General features: G+C 42.7%; 1 protein-coding gene across 1 annotated transcript in view; it reads right to left on the reverse strand.

Moving 5' to 3' along the window:
* LOC311231699 (voltage-dependent P/Q-type calcium channel subunit alpha-1A-like) overlaps window positions 1-17,457 on the reverse strand; it is a 188,165-nt gene that overhangs the window by 170,435 nt on the left and 273 nt on the right. The window contains 5 exon segments of the mRNA XM_084318327.1: window positions 4,601-4,693; window positions 5,707-5,751; window positions 9,621-9,736; window positions 14,649-14,752; window positions 14,980-15,167. Of these exon segments, the coding sequence (XP_084174453.1) occupies window positions 4,601-4,693; window positions 5,707-5,751; window positions 9,621-9,736; window positions 14,649-14,752; window positions 14,980-15,167 (546 nt within the window).

Genomic DNA, 17,457 nt, shown 5'->3' on the forward strand with positions numbered 1-17,457 from the left:
CTGCTCCTGCCGCATGCTGCAGACCATTTCCCATCTGTACAGTGTATCTGTTCTCTGTGGTGGGGTGGTGGCTCTGCTGAGTGTGTCACTTATGTACATTTCGGGGCCTGGCTTGTACACCACCGCCAGGGAGTAGTTCTGCAGTGTGAGGAGCATGCTCTGAAGGCGCTTTGGCGCACTGAGGAGAGGCTTAGTGAAGATGGACACCAACGGGCGGTGGTCGGTCTCTGCAGTCACATCACCCCTCCCATATAGTTAGTAGTGGAAGCGTTGACAGGCGAATACGATGCTTAGACACTCCTTTTCTATTTGTGCATAATTTTGCTCCGTTTGGGTCAATGCACGAGAGGCAAATGCGACAGGCTGTCCCCCCTGAAGCAAGCAGCAGCCCAGACCCGTCTGACTGGAGTCGCTCTGTACGGTGACCGGCTTGTGGACGTCATAGTACCTTAGGACTGGCACCGCCGTGATCAGAGCCTTGATTTCCTTCATGGCAGCCTCATGTTTGGGCAGCCAGTGCCACATCACATCTTTGTCGAGCAGTCTCCTCAGAGGCTCACATACCGCTGACAAGCGTGGCATGAATCTCGACAGGTAGTTCACAAACCCAACACATCGCTGGACCCCTTTTGCGTCTGTGGGGTTTGGCATGTCCAGAACCGCCCTGACCTTGTCAGGGTCAACCTTGAGGCCCTCTGCGGACAGTATGTGGCCGTGGAAGCGGACCTCCTTCAGTCGAAACTGCAGCTTTTTCAGGCCCAGTCTCAGCTTTACCTCTCTGCATCTGTCCATCAGAGCGACGAGGTTCGTGTCATGGTCGTGGTTGGCCTCATCCTCTGTGTCCCCACAGCCCACTATGAGGATATCATCAGCTATGGGCTCAATCCCCGTCAAGCCAGCCAGCAGCTCATGCTGCTTTCTTTGGTACAGCTCTGGAGCCACTGACACACCGAAAGGGAGTTTTAGCCAACGTTTCCTACCCCACGGTGTCCAGAACGTTGTCATCAGGCTGCTCTCTTCGTCCAAACGGCACTGTAAAAATGCATCCCGTGCATCCACCAGCGTGAATATACGTGCCTTTGGCAGCTTATACAGCACGTCATCCAAAGTGGGCATCAGGTAATGGGACCGTTTCAGAGCTCGGTTAAGGGGCTTTGGGTCTATACACAGTCTCAATTTGTCTGGCCTTTTCACTATGACCAGATTGCTAATCCAGTCCGTGGGTCGAGTGACTGTGGTCAAGTGCCCATCTTCTTCATATTTATCCAGCTGTGCTTTAACAGCTGCCTTCAGGGCCACTGGAACGTTCCTGGGAGCACACTGCACCGGCGCCACCGTGCTGTCCAGCTCAAAGTGAATATCACCGGGCAGAGACTCAACAGGGCTGGTGAACACATCATGGTAGGTGCTGACGAGCCACTCTTTGGTCAGTGACACCTTCCTGCAGTGCTCCACTTTATTCAGCTCCTCAGGAATGGTGAAGCGTATCAGACCAAGCCTCTCACATGTCTCCCCCGAAAGCAAGGGCCTCTGGCCAGTATGTACGACTTCAAAGTCCAGTCTGTGCGTTTTACCCCTAATGACGCATTGTGTGCTGTACACCCCCAACGAGCTCATCCACTCACTGTTGTAAAGTTTCAGTTTGATGAAGCTCTTCTGAAGGGGTGTTCTAGGTGCCAGTCTTGACTTGTCCTTGATGCTCATCACATTGCATGTGGCTCCCGAGTCGAGCTGGCACCTTTGGAGGCCTTTTTGCAGTGGTAGGTTGACAAACCACTTTTTACCTTGAGTGTTCACAGCCCCCACGCTCTCTACTGTGTACACGTCTCTCTCCTCCCGGTCGCTGTCCTCCCGTTCCCCTGGCCATGGGTCATCCACAGCATTTAACTGGCGAGCCTGCTGGCCTCTTTTCATGCAAACTTTTGCAAAATGGTTAGCCGTGCCACATGAACGGCATGATTTACCAAAGGCGGGGCACTGGTCACGCCCACGTTTGTGCCGTGTGCCACAGTACTTGCATTCACCAGTGTCTCTCATGTTCTGTGGCTGTGCCGATGTGTTGGCCTCGGATGGCCTGCTGGCAGGCCTCCGTCCATATCGCTGCCCTTGTGTGGCGTTAACGCTGTCCCCAGGCCCGGAGCTGCCGCTGCCCAGAGACATGGTCTTTAACCTACTGTCCATGACCTCAGCTGCTCGACAAATACTGATGGCCTGATCCAATTTAAGGTCCTTTTCTCTTAATAAGCGCCGTCTAGCGCCCTCATCAGTTATCCGTAGGACAATACTGTCTCTTATGAGTTCATCTTTAATAGCTCCATATTCACAAGAGGCAGCCTTTTCTCTCAGTCTTGTAACAAAAGCATCAAACAGCTCTCCATCCTCCTGTTTCAAGTTGCCAAAAACGTACCTCTCGAATATCACGTTCTTAGCCGGTGTGAAGTATTGCTGCAGTGCTGTCAGAATAGCCCCCACATCTTTTTGTTGCTCCACGGTGAGTCCCAGGTTGTGTTTATAAATATGACGACAGTCATTCCCCATTAACCGTCTGAGCGCCGCCGCCTGTACTGGCTTTTCCTTCTCGCTGAGCCCGGTCGCAAGCAGATAGTCCTCGAACTCTGCTTGAAAGCTCACCCAGTTGCCGTGAATGTCTCCCGTCATTTTCATTGGCTCCGGAGGCGGAATGCTGGATGCCATTGTCGCCACAAACTCTCACCCAAACAACACATAAACGTCCGCTGTTATTGCCCAGCCTGTAACAGTATTCACTGACCTTTGGGAAGTATTTTGACATGTACATGGGTACCTTGGTCGTGTAGTGTATCTTGTAGACCAGGCCCATTGCAAGTTGCTGTACTCTGTCGTCTACTCTAAGCCATCCTAGGTTGTCAAAGTGGGCAGGGGTGAGGTGGGTTCTAGGAGTAAGGTCAAGCAGTAGTCTGACCAGTTTGTTTTGAGATGTTTGTAATTTTGTCCTATGTCTACAGACTGTATGAATTAATGTTGCTGAATTAAAGAATGAATAAGTAAAACGTGTCAATTCAGCAGTCAAAGTGTATATATTAAAACGTGTCAAATCTAACTTCATTAGACGGCCGACGCACGGTTCGCTTGTCCATTCATTTCATCAGAAGAAAGCGATCACAAGTTAACGCTGTTAGTGTAATGCTTTTTGGTAACAATAAGTTTGTTTAAACATGCAATGTTGCTGAATAAAATAATTAAACAGTTAAAACTGTCAAATCAGCAGTCAATGTGTATAGTTTCAGCATTTTCACGCTTGTTTACCAATGATTTTGTTATAGTGTACTATAAGATGAAAAGATTCAAGCTGTGTTTTGTGTGGGAGGAATAGATTAATAAAACGACATACATTACATATACAATAATGTATTTAGCCAAAACACGTTGGCAGAACACCATTTCATTTTATAAATGAATTATATATAAAAGAAAAGAAAAGCATTGGCTGGCCAGTGTTTGGGAGACAGCGATATTGCCGCTGTGCCACAGTCTCACACACAAAACACAGGTTGAATCTTATAGTACACTATAACAAAATCGTTGGTAATCTCCTTAGATTTTTTGTACACATGATCTCAAGAAGGTAGTGAATGAGATCAGTGGCAGTTCTTCATGTCTGGTCATTATTAGCATGGTGTTATGCTAAAGATGCAAAGAAAAATCATAATTCATATTCTCCTTTGTTTCATCACAATTTAAGCAAGCCTTGTAATATACACAATATTTCTGACACTGGGAATACATTCACTGAGGTCCATAGATGTCCCTAGATACCAATAATATGCAAATGGGCTTGTAGAAGTGGAGCAATATTCCATTTACTTAGGTATGTATTTTAGGCGGATTTTCAGAAAATAGGCTCCGGGTGGAACAGGTTAAGAGGTTAAACTAACCATAACCGTTCATCTAACCTTATACCCTAACCATAATTGTTAAAGGTGCTGTAAGTGGTATTGCTTTGTTCAAATAAGTGTTAAATGTAAGACTTTTTCAATAACACATTGAATGCCAATTTCACGACCATACTAGCAAAACAAAAAAACACATACTGTAGCGACATTGAACTGGCGGCTGCACGTTCCATACAAGCTCTCACCAGAAGCACTAAGCTCGCGGTAGCCTCACAAAAAACAACACCTTGAATACAAAAACATTTAATATATTTAATATTATTGAATCTCCCGACAGTCGTTCTGCCCCCCCAAAAAAATTAATACCTGTGCAAATGAAATGTAAGACTTTTTAATAACTTTTGAGGCCTTAAATTGAGAATTATGAAAGTAATACTTGGGCGCGATATAGGGTTGCAATATTTACATGTGTACAACTTTGAAAGTTGTACAACTTTTTGGGTCAACATGATTAAATCCATAAAACATGCATGTGAATTCTTTGTAAACACATTGAGATTGGTTTGAGAGTATATTTTATTGTTGTATTCTGCTTGAGAACCAGATTGCATAGAAGTTATATTACAATCATCAATCACCTACCAATCCATCCATCCATATAACCTCACCTCTTCCATCCTCCCTTTATCCATCAATCATCCATCTATGTATCCCTCTCTCTCTCTTACCCAGTGCATCTCCCATGTTGTCCTCTCCTTCCTCTGGGTTGAGTAGTTCTGTTTTGTTGTTTTTGGTTTTGATGGTCGGTCTCCTCCTCGAACCTGTCAATCAATCAATCAATCAATCAATCAATCAATTGTCTATCTGTCTCTTTCTATGTCTGTCCCCTGATGCCAGGCTGAAATGGGGTATCAGGTATCGGTCTGACACCAGGAATTTTAACACGTAGAAACATGTCTAAAGTCTGTACCATTCTGTAAAACTGATGTTCTAAGTCTGTACTGTTCTGTAAAACTGGTGTTCTAAGTCTGTACTGTTCAGTTAAACTGATGTTCTAAGTCTGTACTGTTCTGTAAAATGATGTTCGAAGGGGTGCTCCAGTAGCACACCATGTACCGCGCTGCGTCGCGGAATACCGTGCTGCGTCACGGACCTGGTTGACTCTGAGTTCGATTCCCGGACTCGCCGTCATTTGCCGAATGTCTTCCCCTGCTCTCTCTCCCGTTTCACCCTACATCTGTCGGTCATGCTTGACCAGAAAAGCGATAAACGCTAAAAAATGAAGTTTAGAAAAAAAAAAAAAAAAAAAAAAAAAAAAATGATGTTCGAAGTCTGTACTGTTCTGTAAAATGATGTTCTAAGTCTATACTGTTCTGTAAAATGATGTTCTAAGTCTGTACTGTTCTGTAAAATGATGTTCGAAGTCTGTACTGTTCAGTTAAACTGATGTTCTAAGTCTGTACTGTTCAGTAAAACTGATGTCTTTACTGTTCAGTAAAATAGATGGATTGGAACTTGGTATGTGATAGTGAAAGTTTAGTACAAATTGATATCAGCAGCGAAAAAGTGATATAGGTGCATCTCTAATAGTTATACTACTCAAAGATTGACTACATACATTTTTCAGTATGGATGTTCCCAGTGGGGATCAAACACCCAACCTTAGCAGACTCTCTCTCTCTTGCTTTATTTCTTCCTCTCTCTTTCTCTCTCAATCTCTCTATCTCCCCTACTCTCTATCTCTCTATTTCTCTCTCCCCCTACTCCATATCTATCTCTCTCTCCCCTCCTCTCTATCTCTCTCTCCCACCAATCAGAAAGTGAGGCCAGTTACCATCAAAGTTCCCTGTGGTGTCGTCTTCTGCTAGAATCACCTCCTCTGTACAAAGACAAAAAACAGAAAGCTATTTCAGTCAAACGCCTCGTGATTCCTGCATATTGTTGGCCCATAAGCACAAACACAATGCTGCCGTCAGGCAAAAGTGCAAAACCCAACAGGTAAACCATCCCAGCATTAAAGACCATACCGGTTATTTGGCATATGGGTTCAGTCTTGCCTTTCTGCAAAAAACATGTTGTTTTCATAATCAGTGATTACTTTCTACACAATCACCACTGCCACAGGCTTCCATTGCATCAAAAACTTTAAAACTGTGTGGGGGACCCAGGCCTAGAACTGCGCCCTGAGAGGGAGGTTTGCCCTGAGTGGGAGGTTCGAAGGGTCAAAGTGGGTATCAAACAGGAGGGAATACTGTCAGGTTTTAAACTGTGGATACCAAACAGAGAAGGTAAAGACTACTTTAAACTAGTGCTGTCAGGCGATTCAATTTTTTTATCTAATTAATTACAGGATTTGTAATTAATTAATCTAATTAATGGCATTTTAATCGCATAACCATTTTAGGCCTGATATTCTATATTCTATAATCATATTTCAAATGGCATGTGTCCGGATGGCAGAATTCAGTACTGTATCTACAAAACTATAAGCTATCACTGCACAAGATGTCCAAGAGTATTTTTGTTATGAATAAAGTAAAGGATGTGTTAGAGCAGGGGTGGGCAATTATTTTTCCGGGGGGGCCGAATGAGCAACTGAAAATATGTTGGAGGGCCGGGCCAAAATTCCAAACTCAATTATGCATAATATACATTTTATTTCTATATAAAAAGCAGTAAATGGCATTGTTTTTACCCCTGGTAAGAGTGTATGTTATTATTTGGCAATTAAAAGGTGAGGTTAGCTTTCAAAAATATAATTTATTCAAATAGAATTTATTTCCAAAATGATAAACAAAATGTGAAACATTAATAACAAAGGGCATGTATGAAAAAGTGCTATACAAATAAAGTTATTATTTTGAGTTTCATATACTATTGAAACAAGGATTTTCTTAGCTTTCTAAAGACATCACATCATCTTATAGCCAAAATAAACAAGACATGTCACTGAACTGTGTAAAGAAAAGTGTCCCAGTAGCCTTTTTTACTTTACATGCCTATATTAAACATTTAATGTTTTCAGAACTGTGCAAAAAAAAGAAGAAAAAAAAGATCAAGTGTCCCATTTCACTTGTTATATTTCCACATTTTAGTGTTCTTCAGCTCTTTTTTTTCATTCAGTGTGATAAATCCAGTCTCTGTTGAGCTTTAACAAGTCCATCAAAGTCAGGTTGCATGTCTGAGGTGGAGATGCGAAGCACAGCTGCCAGATGTTCATCAGTGAGAGAGGATCTGTACCTGGACTTGGTAAACGTCATGACTGAGAATGTCTGTTCACATAATTGGATCCAAAGAGAACCAACATCTTCTGAGCATGTCTTCTCATGTTTGGAAAGTTCTCCTCCTTGAGAGCAGAGTAGAACTCTAGCAGTGATGCTGACTTAAAGTGCTCTTTCAGTAGTGAATCAGACTGCAGGTCAATGAGTTCAAGCTGAACATCAGTGGGTGCACTATCAACACTGCAGGTAAAGGGAGAGGAAACCAGATGCATTTCATCCTCAACCTTTTTGAAATCTTGAAAACGCCTTGAAAATTCATCATGCAGTGCTCCCAACATGGATGAGTACCTGTGCCGGTGATCAGCTGATGGTTTGACTTCTTTCAGGGTTTTCATGTGTTTGAGATTGTTGCTGCCTAGTTGCCTTGAAATTAATTGCAACTTTGTCATGAAGCCTTTCACATGGCTATGCATTTCATGAGAAAAATGCCCTTGCCCTGCAGTTGTGTGTTCAGTAGGGATGGGTACCGTTCACATTTGAACCGATACGGTACCGGTACCTGTGAATCGATACCGGTACCCAACGGTACCCTTTTTCTGTACTTTAGTCTCCAAAAATGTAATCTACCTACCTCAGTTGTGAAAAAAGAAATCCAAACTTCAAATAACCACACTTTCGACCGTCTTCGGCTTGCCCCAACTGCTTTGTTGTTGAATCAAGTCAAATCCTAGGTAAGCGTATATTGTGCGTGTGAACGTTGACATGAAAAAAAAAGTAATTTTTATTTTTTCTTTATTATCATGTAATCTTTCGCAGGCCGGTCAGAATCACAATGCCCAGGTCTGTGTTAGAGTATGAGGCAATGAGAACACTCTACTGTTCACTCATCTCACCTTATCTCAGTTATTGTGTTGAAGTATGGGGGAATACTTATGGGACCAATATAAAACCATTATATATACTACAGAAGAGGGCTGTAAGAATCACACATAAAGTGAATTATCGAGAACACACAAACACATTATTTATTAAATCTAGAATAATTAAACTTGAAGACATGGTTAAGTTTCAAACAATGTTAATTATGTTTAGGGCAAGAAATAATACACTTCCAGAAAAATTACAAAATCTTTTTCATTTAGAAAGTGAGTTTAGTAGGAGGAAATTCAATTTTAAACATCAGTTTGCACGTACCACACTTAAACAGATGTGTCCTTCAGTTATTGGTGTAAAGTTGTGGAATTCTCCATAGCGAGCTTAAGGGATGTAATAGTGTTTGTCAATTCAAAAATAATTATAAAAAATTAATATTTAGTCAGTATGAAAGTCAAATGTGATCTGAATAGTGAGTTTTTTTTTTATTATAATTTTTTTATTATTATTATTATCATTTCATTTTTTCTTGTTTAAACTGTGGATTGTTTGTTTCTTTGTATATGGTATAAATTATTATTTTGTGTAAATTAGGTTGTACGCCGACCATCAAGTAATACTTGTTTAGTTTAGGAATAAGGGGCAGATTTTGTATGAAAAACTCCATGATTGTATTGTTTCCATGTGGCAAATAAAACTCTGAATCTGAATCTGAAAACCTTCTGTTTAATCATTTTCCATTTATTCATTTGCTTAGATTTTTCAGGTCTGGTCCATTTTAGCATGGTGTTATTCACAGTCAAAGATAAAAAAAATGTATTGATATTCTCATTTGGTTCATAACAATTTACTCAAGCCTAGTAACAGACACAGTATTTCTGACACTGGGAATACATCCATAGATGTCCCTAGAATCAGATACCAAGAACATGCAAATGGTAACTGTACATTGGAGGGGGTTGGGTTAGGACATTTACTGTACATTGGAGGGGGTTGGGTTAGGACATTTACTGTACATTGGAGGGGGTTGGGTTAGGACATTTACAGTACATTGGAGGGGTTGGGTTAGGACATTTACTGTACATTGGAGGGGGTTGGGTTAGGACATTTACTGTACATTGGAGGGGGTTGGGTTAGTACATTTACAGGGGCCAGTTTCGAATTGCAGTCTCCCGTAGGACACATACTGTAGGACACTACAATGGAAGCCTGCAGCAATGGTGGATTTGCAGAAGATGACTTCAGTGGTGAACGTGATTCACAAGATTATTTCTTAAAGGGGAATGCCACCCATTTTAAGAATGTGCATAATGTTCTTCCTGTGCCCCAGAAGAGCTGGACATCAGAGGGAGGACCCTCCAGTCGGTGATGTCACTGGGATGTCAAATCTGGGTCTCCACAGACAATGAATGAGGCTCTGATTTTTAAACAAGTGATTGTCACGTGACATTCACACCATTGACAATCAGTGTGTGTGTGTGTGTGAGTGTGTGTGTGTGTGTGTGTGTGTGTGTGTGTGTGAGTGTGAGTGTGAGTGTGAGTGTGAGTGTGTGTGTGTGTGTGTGTGTGCGCGCGTGTGTGTGTGTGTGTGTGTGCGTGTGTGTGTGTGTGTGTGTGTGTGTGTGTGTGTGTGTGTGTGTGTGTGCGTGCTAACCTGCTTTGCAGATCCACTCCAGGTATCCATTCAGTTCTCTCTCTATCTGCTGCTGCCGCCTCATTTTGAGGAACTCACACCGATTCTCCACCCTCTCTCTCTCTTTAGCAAACTCACTGTTGGACACACACACACACACACACACACACACACACACACACACACACACACACACACACACACACACACACACACAATCCTCAATGATTTGATCTTGTTTTACCAGGTGAATTTCATTCCTCAATGAAACACATAAAAAGATAATATAAGTCTGCAAACACACACAGTACACACACAGGCAATATAATAATAACTAATAATACATTTTATTTGGAGGCGCCTTTCAAATCACCCAAGGTCACCTTACAGGGCATAAGAACAGAACAATCAGGATTAAAACAATGATCTTGGCAAAAGTGTCAGTGGAGTTAAAAACAAGACAAACAATGTAAACGTATGAAATATAAAACAGTGGCACACAGGGTGCAGTTATAGTGAGTATGCCCAGTAAGCAAGGCAGTTAAAAGACAAGGTTAAGAAAAGAATAAGATAAACAACAAGAAGTATAAAAAACAGTGAAGTTAAAATAACAGACAAACAAACAGCAGGGGGTATTGGGCAGTGATGGAGGTTATAGTGCATATGCAAGTTTGAACAGATGGGTTTTCAGGTGTGATCTGAATGATGAGAGTGAGTCTGACTGTCGGATGTGTGGGGGCAGGGAGTTCCAGAGTCTGGGAGCCGAGCAGCTGCCTAGCATTTGAGCAAACTTTGTGGGCCAGCTATAGCAAAACCATATGGAATATCAAACATCTGAACAAGTTACTTGTTCCTTTTTACATCAACACTTTGGGCCAAATTTGGTGATGATTGCTTAAAATGTGTAGAAGTAGCAGCGAAGTGATTTGTACAAAATTCAAATGGCGGAAAATCTGTCTACTGTAGATGCAAAAGGGCTTACGTGGACAGATCCGTCTGGACCCACAGGATCCAGAACAATATCACTTTGATTCTGAGTTACACACAAGCACACATGAACACACACACACATGAACACACACACACACACACACACACACACACACACACACACACACACACACACACACACACACACACACACACACATCCTCACCTGCACTCTCTCACACACAACAAAAAAAGTCACTTTAAAAAACATAACTGTATATTTGTATATTATTGTATATAGTACTCATTACCTTTAATTCTTAAGCTTAGCATTGTATTGTATTTTATTCTTATTACTTTTTATCATGTCTATTTTATTATCGTCTATTTTATTATTCTATTTTACTATTTGTATTTTTGCACAATCAAGGCAGGCATGGCCACGTGTGTGTGTGTGTGTGTGTGTGTGTGTGTGTGTGTGTGTGTGTGTGTGTGTGTGTGTGTGTGTGTGTGTGTGTGTGTGTGTGTGTGTGTGTGTGTGTGTGTGTGTGTGTGTGTGTACTCGCAGAAGAAGTCAGACAGTATATCAGGCAGGGCCCCGTTCCATGTACCTGGATAACTGAGTTAGCCGGATAACTTTAGCTGGATAACTGGGTTAGCCGGACTTTCCGGTTTCATGTACGTGGATTTTCCAGATCACCATGCCAACAGATCCAAAAGTTTGAGCCTGCTCGAAAGCAGAGTTCAAGTTCAAGTTAGCCCGATCACGCAGAGCCACGCCCCCGCAAAGAAGTGACAGCTCGTTTCCTGAAACTATTCCCACAGTCTACGATCTGCATTATACCATTCTGAATTACGTTTTTGTGCTCCATTCTTCCAGAGGGGGCTTTTGAAATGTAAAATAGACCCAAAATGCTGATATTAAATTCACTTTGTCCTAAATAATGCACGTTATATATACCGTGGCGACGGTGGCACTCGCTCGTGCGATGTACACAAAAATGTGGTTATTTTAATTGTAACTGGGATTAAGATGTCTGATGAGATGCGCTGTTTGACGGATTTGAGAAATTGAATGAGCCGTTGACGTCACATGAATGAATGAGGATAAAGAAATAAAACTTCATTCAAAATAAGGAATATTCTAAACACGGGTCTCTCGTTCATTAATGTATAAACAATGAATTTATCCCATCTGGCACAGTGGCCCAGCGGTAGTGCTCAAGCCTGCCAACCTTGCGACCCGGGTTCAAATCCTGGTGTTTCCAATATGATTTTTTTGAATATAATATTAATGATTATACGCCAAAGTAGCCTGGTTTTAAGTTAAAATATTATAAATCTACATGCATTGAGGATGTCATTCTTTATATAGCTCTCAACGTGCACCAAATTGAATTATTCCTATATTGCAAAAAAAAGGAGACGACTAGGGTCTTGAACCCCGGTCGTCCGTGTGAAAGTCAAAAGAACAACCCGTTAGACCACATTGGAGATAAGTTAAAGATTGACTATACATCAATCAATGGGCAAGAGGGCCGTATCGTAATTCTGTATAACAGTTAACTTATTATTGTCGCTAGCAAGATCTCATTTGATTATTCAATCCAGCAGGCAAGTTTAAAGAAATATAATCTGATTGATTGAGGTAATGAGGGACTTAGAATTAGCCTATAGATAACGCATTTAACTTGTCGGCGAGGCGATTGAGCCGTATTGCAATCTGTCAATAAAGTCTTAAATCAATTAATCAATCAATGCCGTTGAGAATCAGGGTCTCTGCCATCGATACGTGCTGGCTTTTCACCTAAAACGGCCGCGCGCATTTAGCCTGACTCGCAAGTCTGGCTTGAGTTAACGAGACTGAATCCACCTTTGTGAAACAGGAAAATCCTGGCTTCGAACATCGGGTTAACTGAAGCTGGATAATGGACATCTTGATCGACTTAGTTGAACCACGTACATGAAACAGGGCCCAGGTCGTAGTGTGTGTGTGTGTGTGTGTGTGTGTGTGTGTGTGTGTGTGTGTGTGTGTGTGTGTGTGTGTGTGTGTGTGTGTGTGTGTGTGTGTGTGCGTGCATGCGTGTGTGCGTATGCGTATGCGTGTGCATGTGTCAGTAGCTGGAAGTGAGAATAGCACAGTTCCGTTTGATTGTCAATGGGCCCTCAACACACGCACGTGCACACACACGCACACACACACACATACACACACACCCTGTGTTGTGTGCTGGCTGATAGGTCAATAGGATGCTAATCAGGGTGAATGGGGCGTCTTAGTGCTGCTATTAGCTGCTTAAGTGTCAGAAAGGGGTTAAAGGCTTGATACATAATCCAAATGTAAACAAAACTGGGTAGCCTCAGTCTCCCAATGCCACGCATGGAGACCATTGGGATCAACTGGCCCGTCCCGAGTGCTGCCCTCTGACAGAGGAAAGTACCAGTTATGAGGAGGAGGGTCAATAAGGGAGGGCAAAGCTTGGGTTTGGTCAAATCCACAGTGTAGAGTGTTCTTCTTCTGCTGTAATGTCCACAGTGTAGACTAGAGTGTTCTTCTTCTGCTGTAATGTCCACAGTGTAGAGTGCTCTTCTTCTGCTGTAATGTCCACAGTGTAGAGTGCTCTTCTTCTGCTGTAATGTCCACAGTGTAGAGTGTTCTTCTGCTGCTGTAATGTCCACAGTGTAGACTAGAGTGTTCTTCTTCTGCTGTAATGTCCACAGTGTAGAGTGCTCTTCTTCTGCTGTAATGTCCACAGTGTAGAGTGTTCTTCTTCTGCTGTAATGTCCACAGTGTAGAGTGTTCTTCTCATAGATATCTATATAGAACACTAGATAGCTTAAGGTGGAGTCACCAGCGTCACTGAACCGCCGCCATCTTGCTCGAGTCAGCCTTGAGTGAGGGTGAGTGAGCTGCACAGACAAAAAAACGCATAACTCGCTGAAATATCGACGGATTTACAAACGGGTTGGTTTATTACAAGCATTATTAACGTGGCTATGATTCAAGCGGTTTGTAAAAAAAAAAAAAAAAAAATGCCTTTAAGTAAAAAAGTAGACATGAATGTTATCAGTAGCTGAGCTGCCTCGAGCAAGATGGCCGCCCTACAACGACGTCGCTCTACATTGGCCGGCAGCGCGGGTAAGCTATCTAGTGTTCTATATAGATATCTATGGTTCTTCTGCTGCTGTAATGTCCACAGTGTAGAGTGTTCTTCTTCTACTGTAATGTCCACAGTGTTCTTCTTCTGCTGTAATGTCCACAGTGTAAAGCGCTCTTCTTCTGCTGTAATGTCCACAGAGTGGTCTTCTTCTGCTGTAATGTCCACAGTGTAGAGTGTTCTTCTTCTGCTGTAATGTCCACAGTGTAGAGTGTTCTTCTCCTGCTATAATGTCCACAGTGTAGAGCACTCTTCTTCTGCTGTAATGTCCACAGTGTAGAGTGTTCTTCTTCTGCCTTAATGTCGCTAGCTAGGTTGCTGGTACCGACGGTAGTGTTGCCAAAGCCAGGACGGTAGTGGCTAGAAGGCATCCACATCCACACTCTGAGAGTGATACGTACCCTGAGAGTACACCCAGAACACACAGAGTGATACGTACCCTGAGAGTACAGCCAGAACACACAGAGTGATACGTACCCTGAGAGTACAACAGAACACACAGAGTGATACGTACCCTGAGAGTACAACATAGCACACAGAGTGATACGTACCCTGAGAGTACAACAGAACACACAGAGTGATACGTACCCTGAGAGTACAACATAACACACAGAGTGATACGTACCCTGAGAGTACAACAGAACACACAGAGTGATACGTACCCTGAGAGTACACCCAGAACACACAGAGTGATACGTACCCTGAGAGTACAACAGAACACACAGAGTGATACGTACCCTGAGAGTACAGCCAGAACACACAGAGTGATACGTACCCTGAGAGTACACCCAGAACACACAGAGTGATACGTACCCTGAGAGTACAACAGAACACACAGAGTGATACGTACCCTGAGAGTACAACAGAACACACAGAGTGATACGTACCCTGAGAGTACAACAGAACACACAGAGTGATACGTACCCTGAGAGTACAACAGAACACACAGAGTGATACGTACCCTGAGAGTACACCCAGCACCAAGTTGAGCATGAAGAAGGATCCGATGATGATGAGGGGCACATAGTACATCCAGTTCCACGCACTGCCCTCCACATCGTTACTCTGTAACAAACACACACACACACACACAGACAAACACACACACACACACAGACACGCACACACAGACAAAAAAAATTATAAAAGAAAAAACGATAAAATTCAGGTTTTGGCGCTCAACCGCTGGCGAGATAACCCGAGAAATCTCGGGGCTGGCGCCCAATGTGTTAACCTTAAGTTTCTCTGTGAGGAAAAAATTCTAAACGTCAAGGGGTGGGACTCGAACTCACGTAGTACAGCATGTCCGTCCAGCCTTCCATAGTGATGCACTGGAAGACGGTGAGCACGGCGAACAGGATGTTGTCAAACTGAGTGATGCCGTAGTTGGGCCCCAGCCAGCCGCCTCGACACGCCGTGCCATTGGGACACAGCCGAGACGGCAGCTCCGTGCCGCATGGCGACTCCTCCGACTGCTCCCCTGTGGGGCGGAGAGAGAGAGAGAGGTGGGTGGGGTGGAGATATACAGGGAGCAGGACACTTAGGGTCAGATATTGTTCAATAAATTATCTTTCTTCTCCACTGCATTATTTTTTTATTCTATTTATTTTTGGGCTTTCTGTATTTTTCACCCATCCAAATTTTTTGTCATTATGCCAATTCCCTTCCTGGATGTTGCGCGCATTGCCCCACTGTCGGCCTCCCTGCTGAACAGGCGCCCCGACTGACCAGTAGGAGTCACAGTTTACAATGACCAGGACACATACCCCACCGACTTCCCACCCGCTAACACTGCCAATTGTGTTAGTAGGGACGACTGACCAAGCCGGAAATACCGCTGACAGCTGGATTCGATCCCAGAGTCTCTGCGGTGGTAGGCGAGTGCTTAGTCCACTGCGCTACCCAGCCGCCCTTACTATAGATACTTTAAAGCAAAGCAATACCCATGGGCTAGCTTGTAGCTAGCGGTGTCCATTTACCAACAGACTGCGGTATGTTAGACTGCAGGGCAGTCGTTCTGATGTGCTGGTGAGCAACACCACGGAACTGTGGTGTCACCGTTCCTGGTCACCCTTTACACCTCTCTCGAGCGGGTGCCACCTACAGAAGTTCTCAGATGACTCCTCCATTGTAAGTTATATCACAGATGACAATAAGGACGAGTATAGAGCCCTGGTGGAGAGCTTTGTGGGGTGGAGCGACAGCAACCTCTTACCGCCTAAACTGCACGGACTACAACGTATAACGTATGACGTATCTCACGCCAGTTAGGGTACCTCATGTATACTTCACCTGTGTATATTGTATACTTTACTTACTCATAGTATATATTCGGATTCGGATATATAGTCCAAGTGTTATTGACCATATTTATTGTAATATATAATATAACTAATACGGCAAACAGACACTCATCTGCACCTTTGATTACACTGCCTACTTGCTCATTATGCTTATATTCAGAGTTAATTATATTGTTTACGCTGCTTATTTTTATCTGTACTGTAATTTGATTGCCTATATTATGACTTCTCCTATTACCATGCCCATACCTGTACCTCCCTCTCCCATGTTGCTATGACGTCTGCATTTCCCCAAGGGGATCAATAAAGGAATATCTTATCTTATCTTAATAAACATTTATGGGGGGAAGTTTATGACTAGTAGTAGATTAGTAAATCTAATTGTAAATCTATTGTGGATCAAAGATTTTTTTTTATAATAACTAAAAACCACGAGGTGGCCCTGTTTTTACAAATTTTAATAATGAATTTAATCCTTATTGTTATCAAAATAAATATCCTGAAAGCTTCAACAGAATGTTAATTATAAGTGAAATCACCATTATGTATTATTGCATGTGAAAAAAAGGAGAAATTTCCAATTACATTGGAAAATCACTTTCTTTTAACATAAATATGGTTATAATAACCAATAACATTACATTACATTACTTAATAATATATAATTGTACTTTTTGTAATCTAATTGTAATCACTTCACTATAAGTTATACATGCTAACTGGATTCCTAGATCACCAAAACATGTTGTTAGACACCAAAATCACTTGTCTAGGATGAATAATAAAGGAGTAATTGTCTTTTAAGGAACTGGCGGTGGCCATCTTGAAAATTAGACCTTTCTAGTGGTCTGATTTTGGTAGACTTTTGATATGTTATTAAGTAAACCTGATACTACAATAACCCTTTTGTTCCAATTTTATTTAGGGTCAAACAATATTTGCAACTGACTCTTAGAGGAAAGAACAATGGGAATCAGTAACCTCATCACAGAATACATCAGAGCCTCTTGGTGGCACAGTCAATTACCCCATGTATAAGAAAACCAAAATACTCAAATGACGTCGTGCAGTGAGGAACAGGATACTTCACAAGTGCACAATAGACCACCACAACACTTCCGGTATTCTGAAATCAAGGGAGAGAGCGGGGTGAGAAAATGATTGAATGTGGATGAGAGCCTTAATATTAAGTGGTTATAGCTACGGCTGTGGGGGTGCTGGAGACATGATCCAATAGACTTTTATACGCCTGAGTCTCCTGAACATGGGGAGACCAAGTAGATCGGAACTTTCTCGGCCGAGCTATAGTCAGCACATACTTTACTACTTGAGCATATGCGCAGATTTCCCACGGATTGTCAATCTGCGCATGCTGAGTTTGGGGAGTAGGTGCGAAAAAGTTACCTTTATCGGCAGAGAAAGTGCCGATCGACTTCATTAATCCCCCCCCCCCCCCCCCCCCCCGCC

This window comes from Notolepis coatsorum (genome assembly GCF_963971535.1).
Source record: "Notolepis coatsorum genome assembly, chromosome: 7".
NCBI lineage: Eukaryota > Metazoa > Chordata > Actinopteri > Aulopiformes > Paralepididae > Notolepis > Notolepis coatsorum.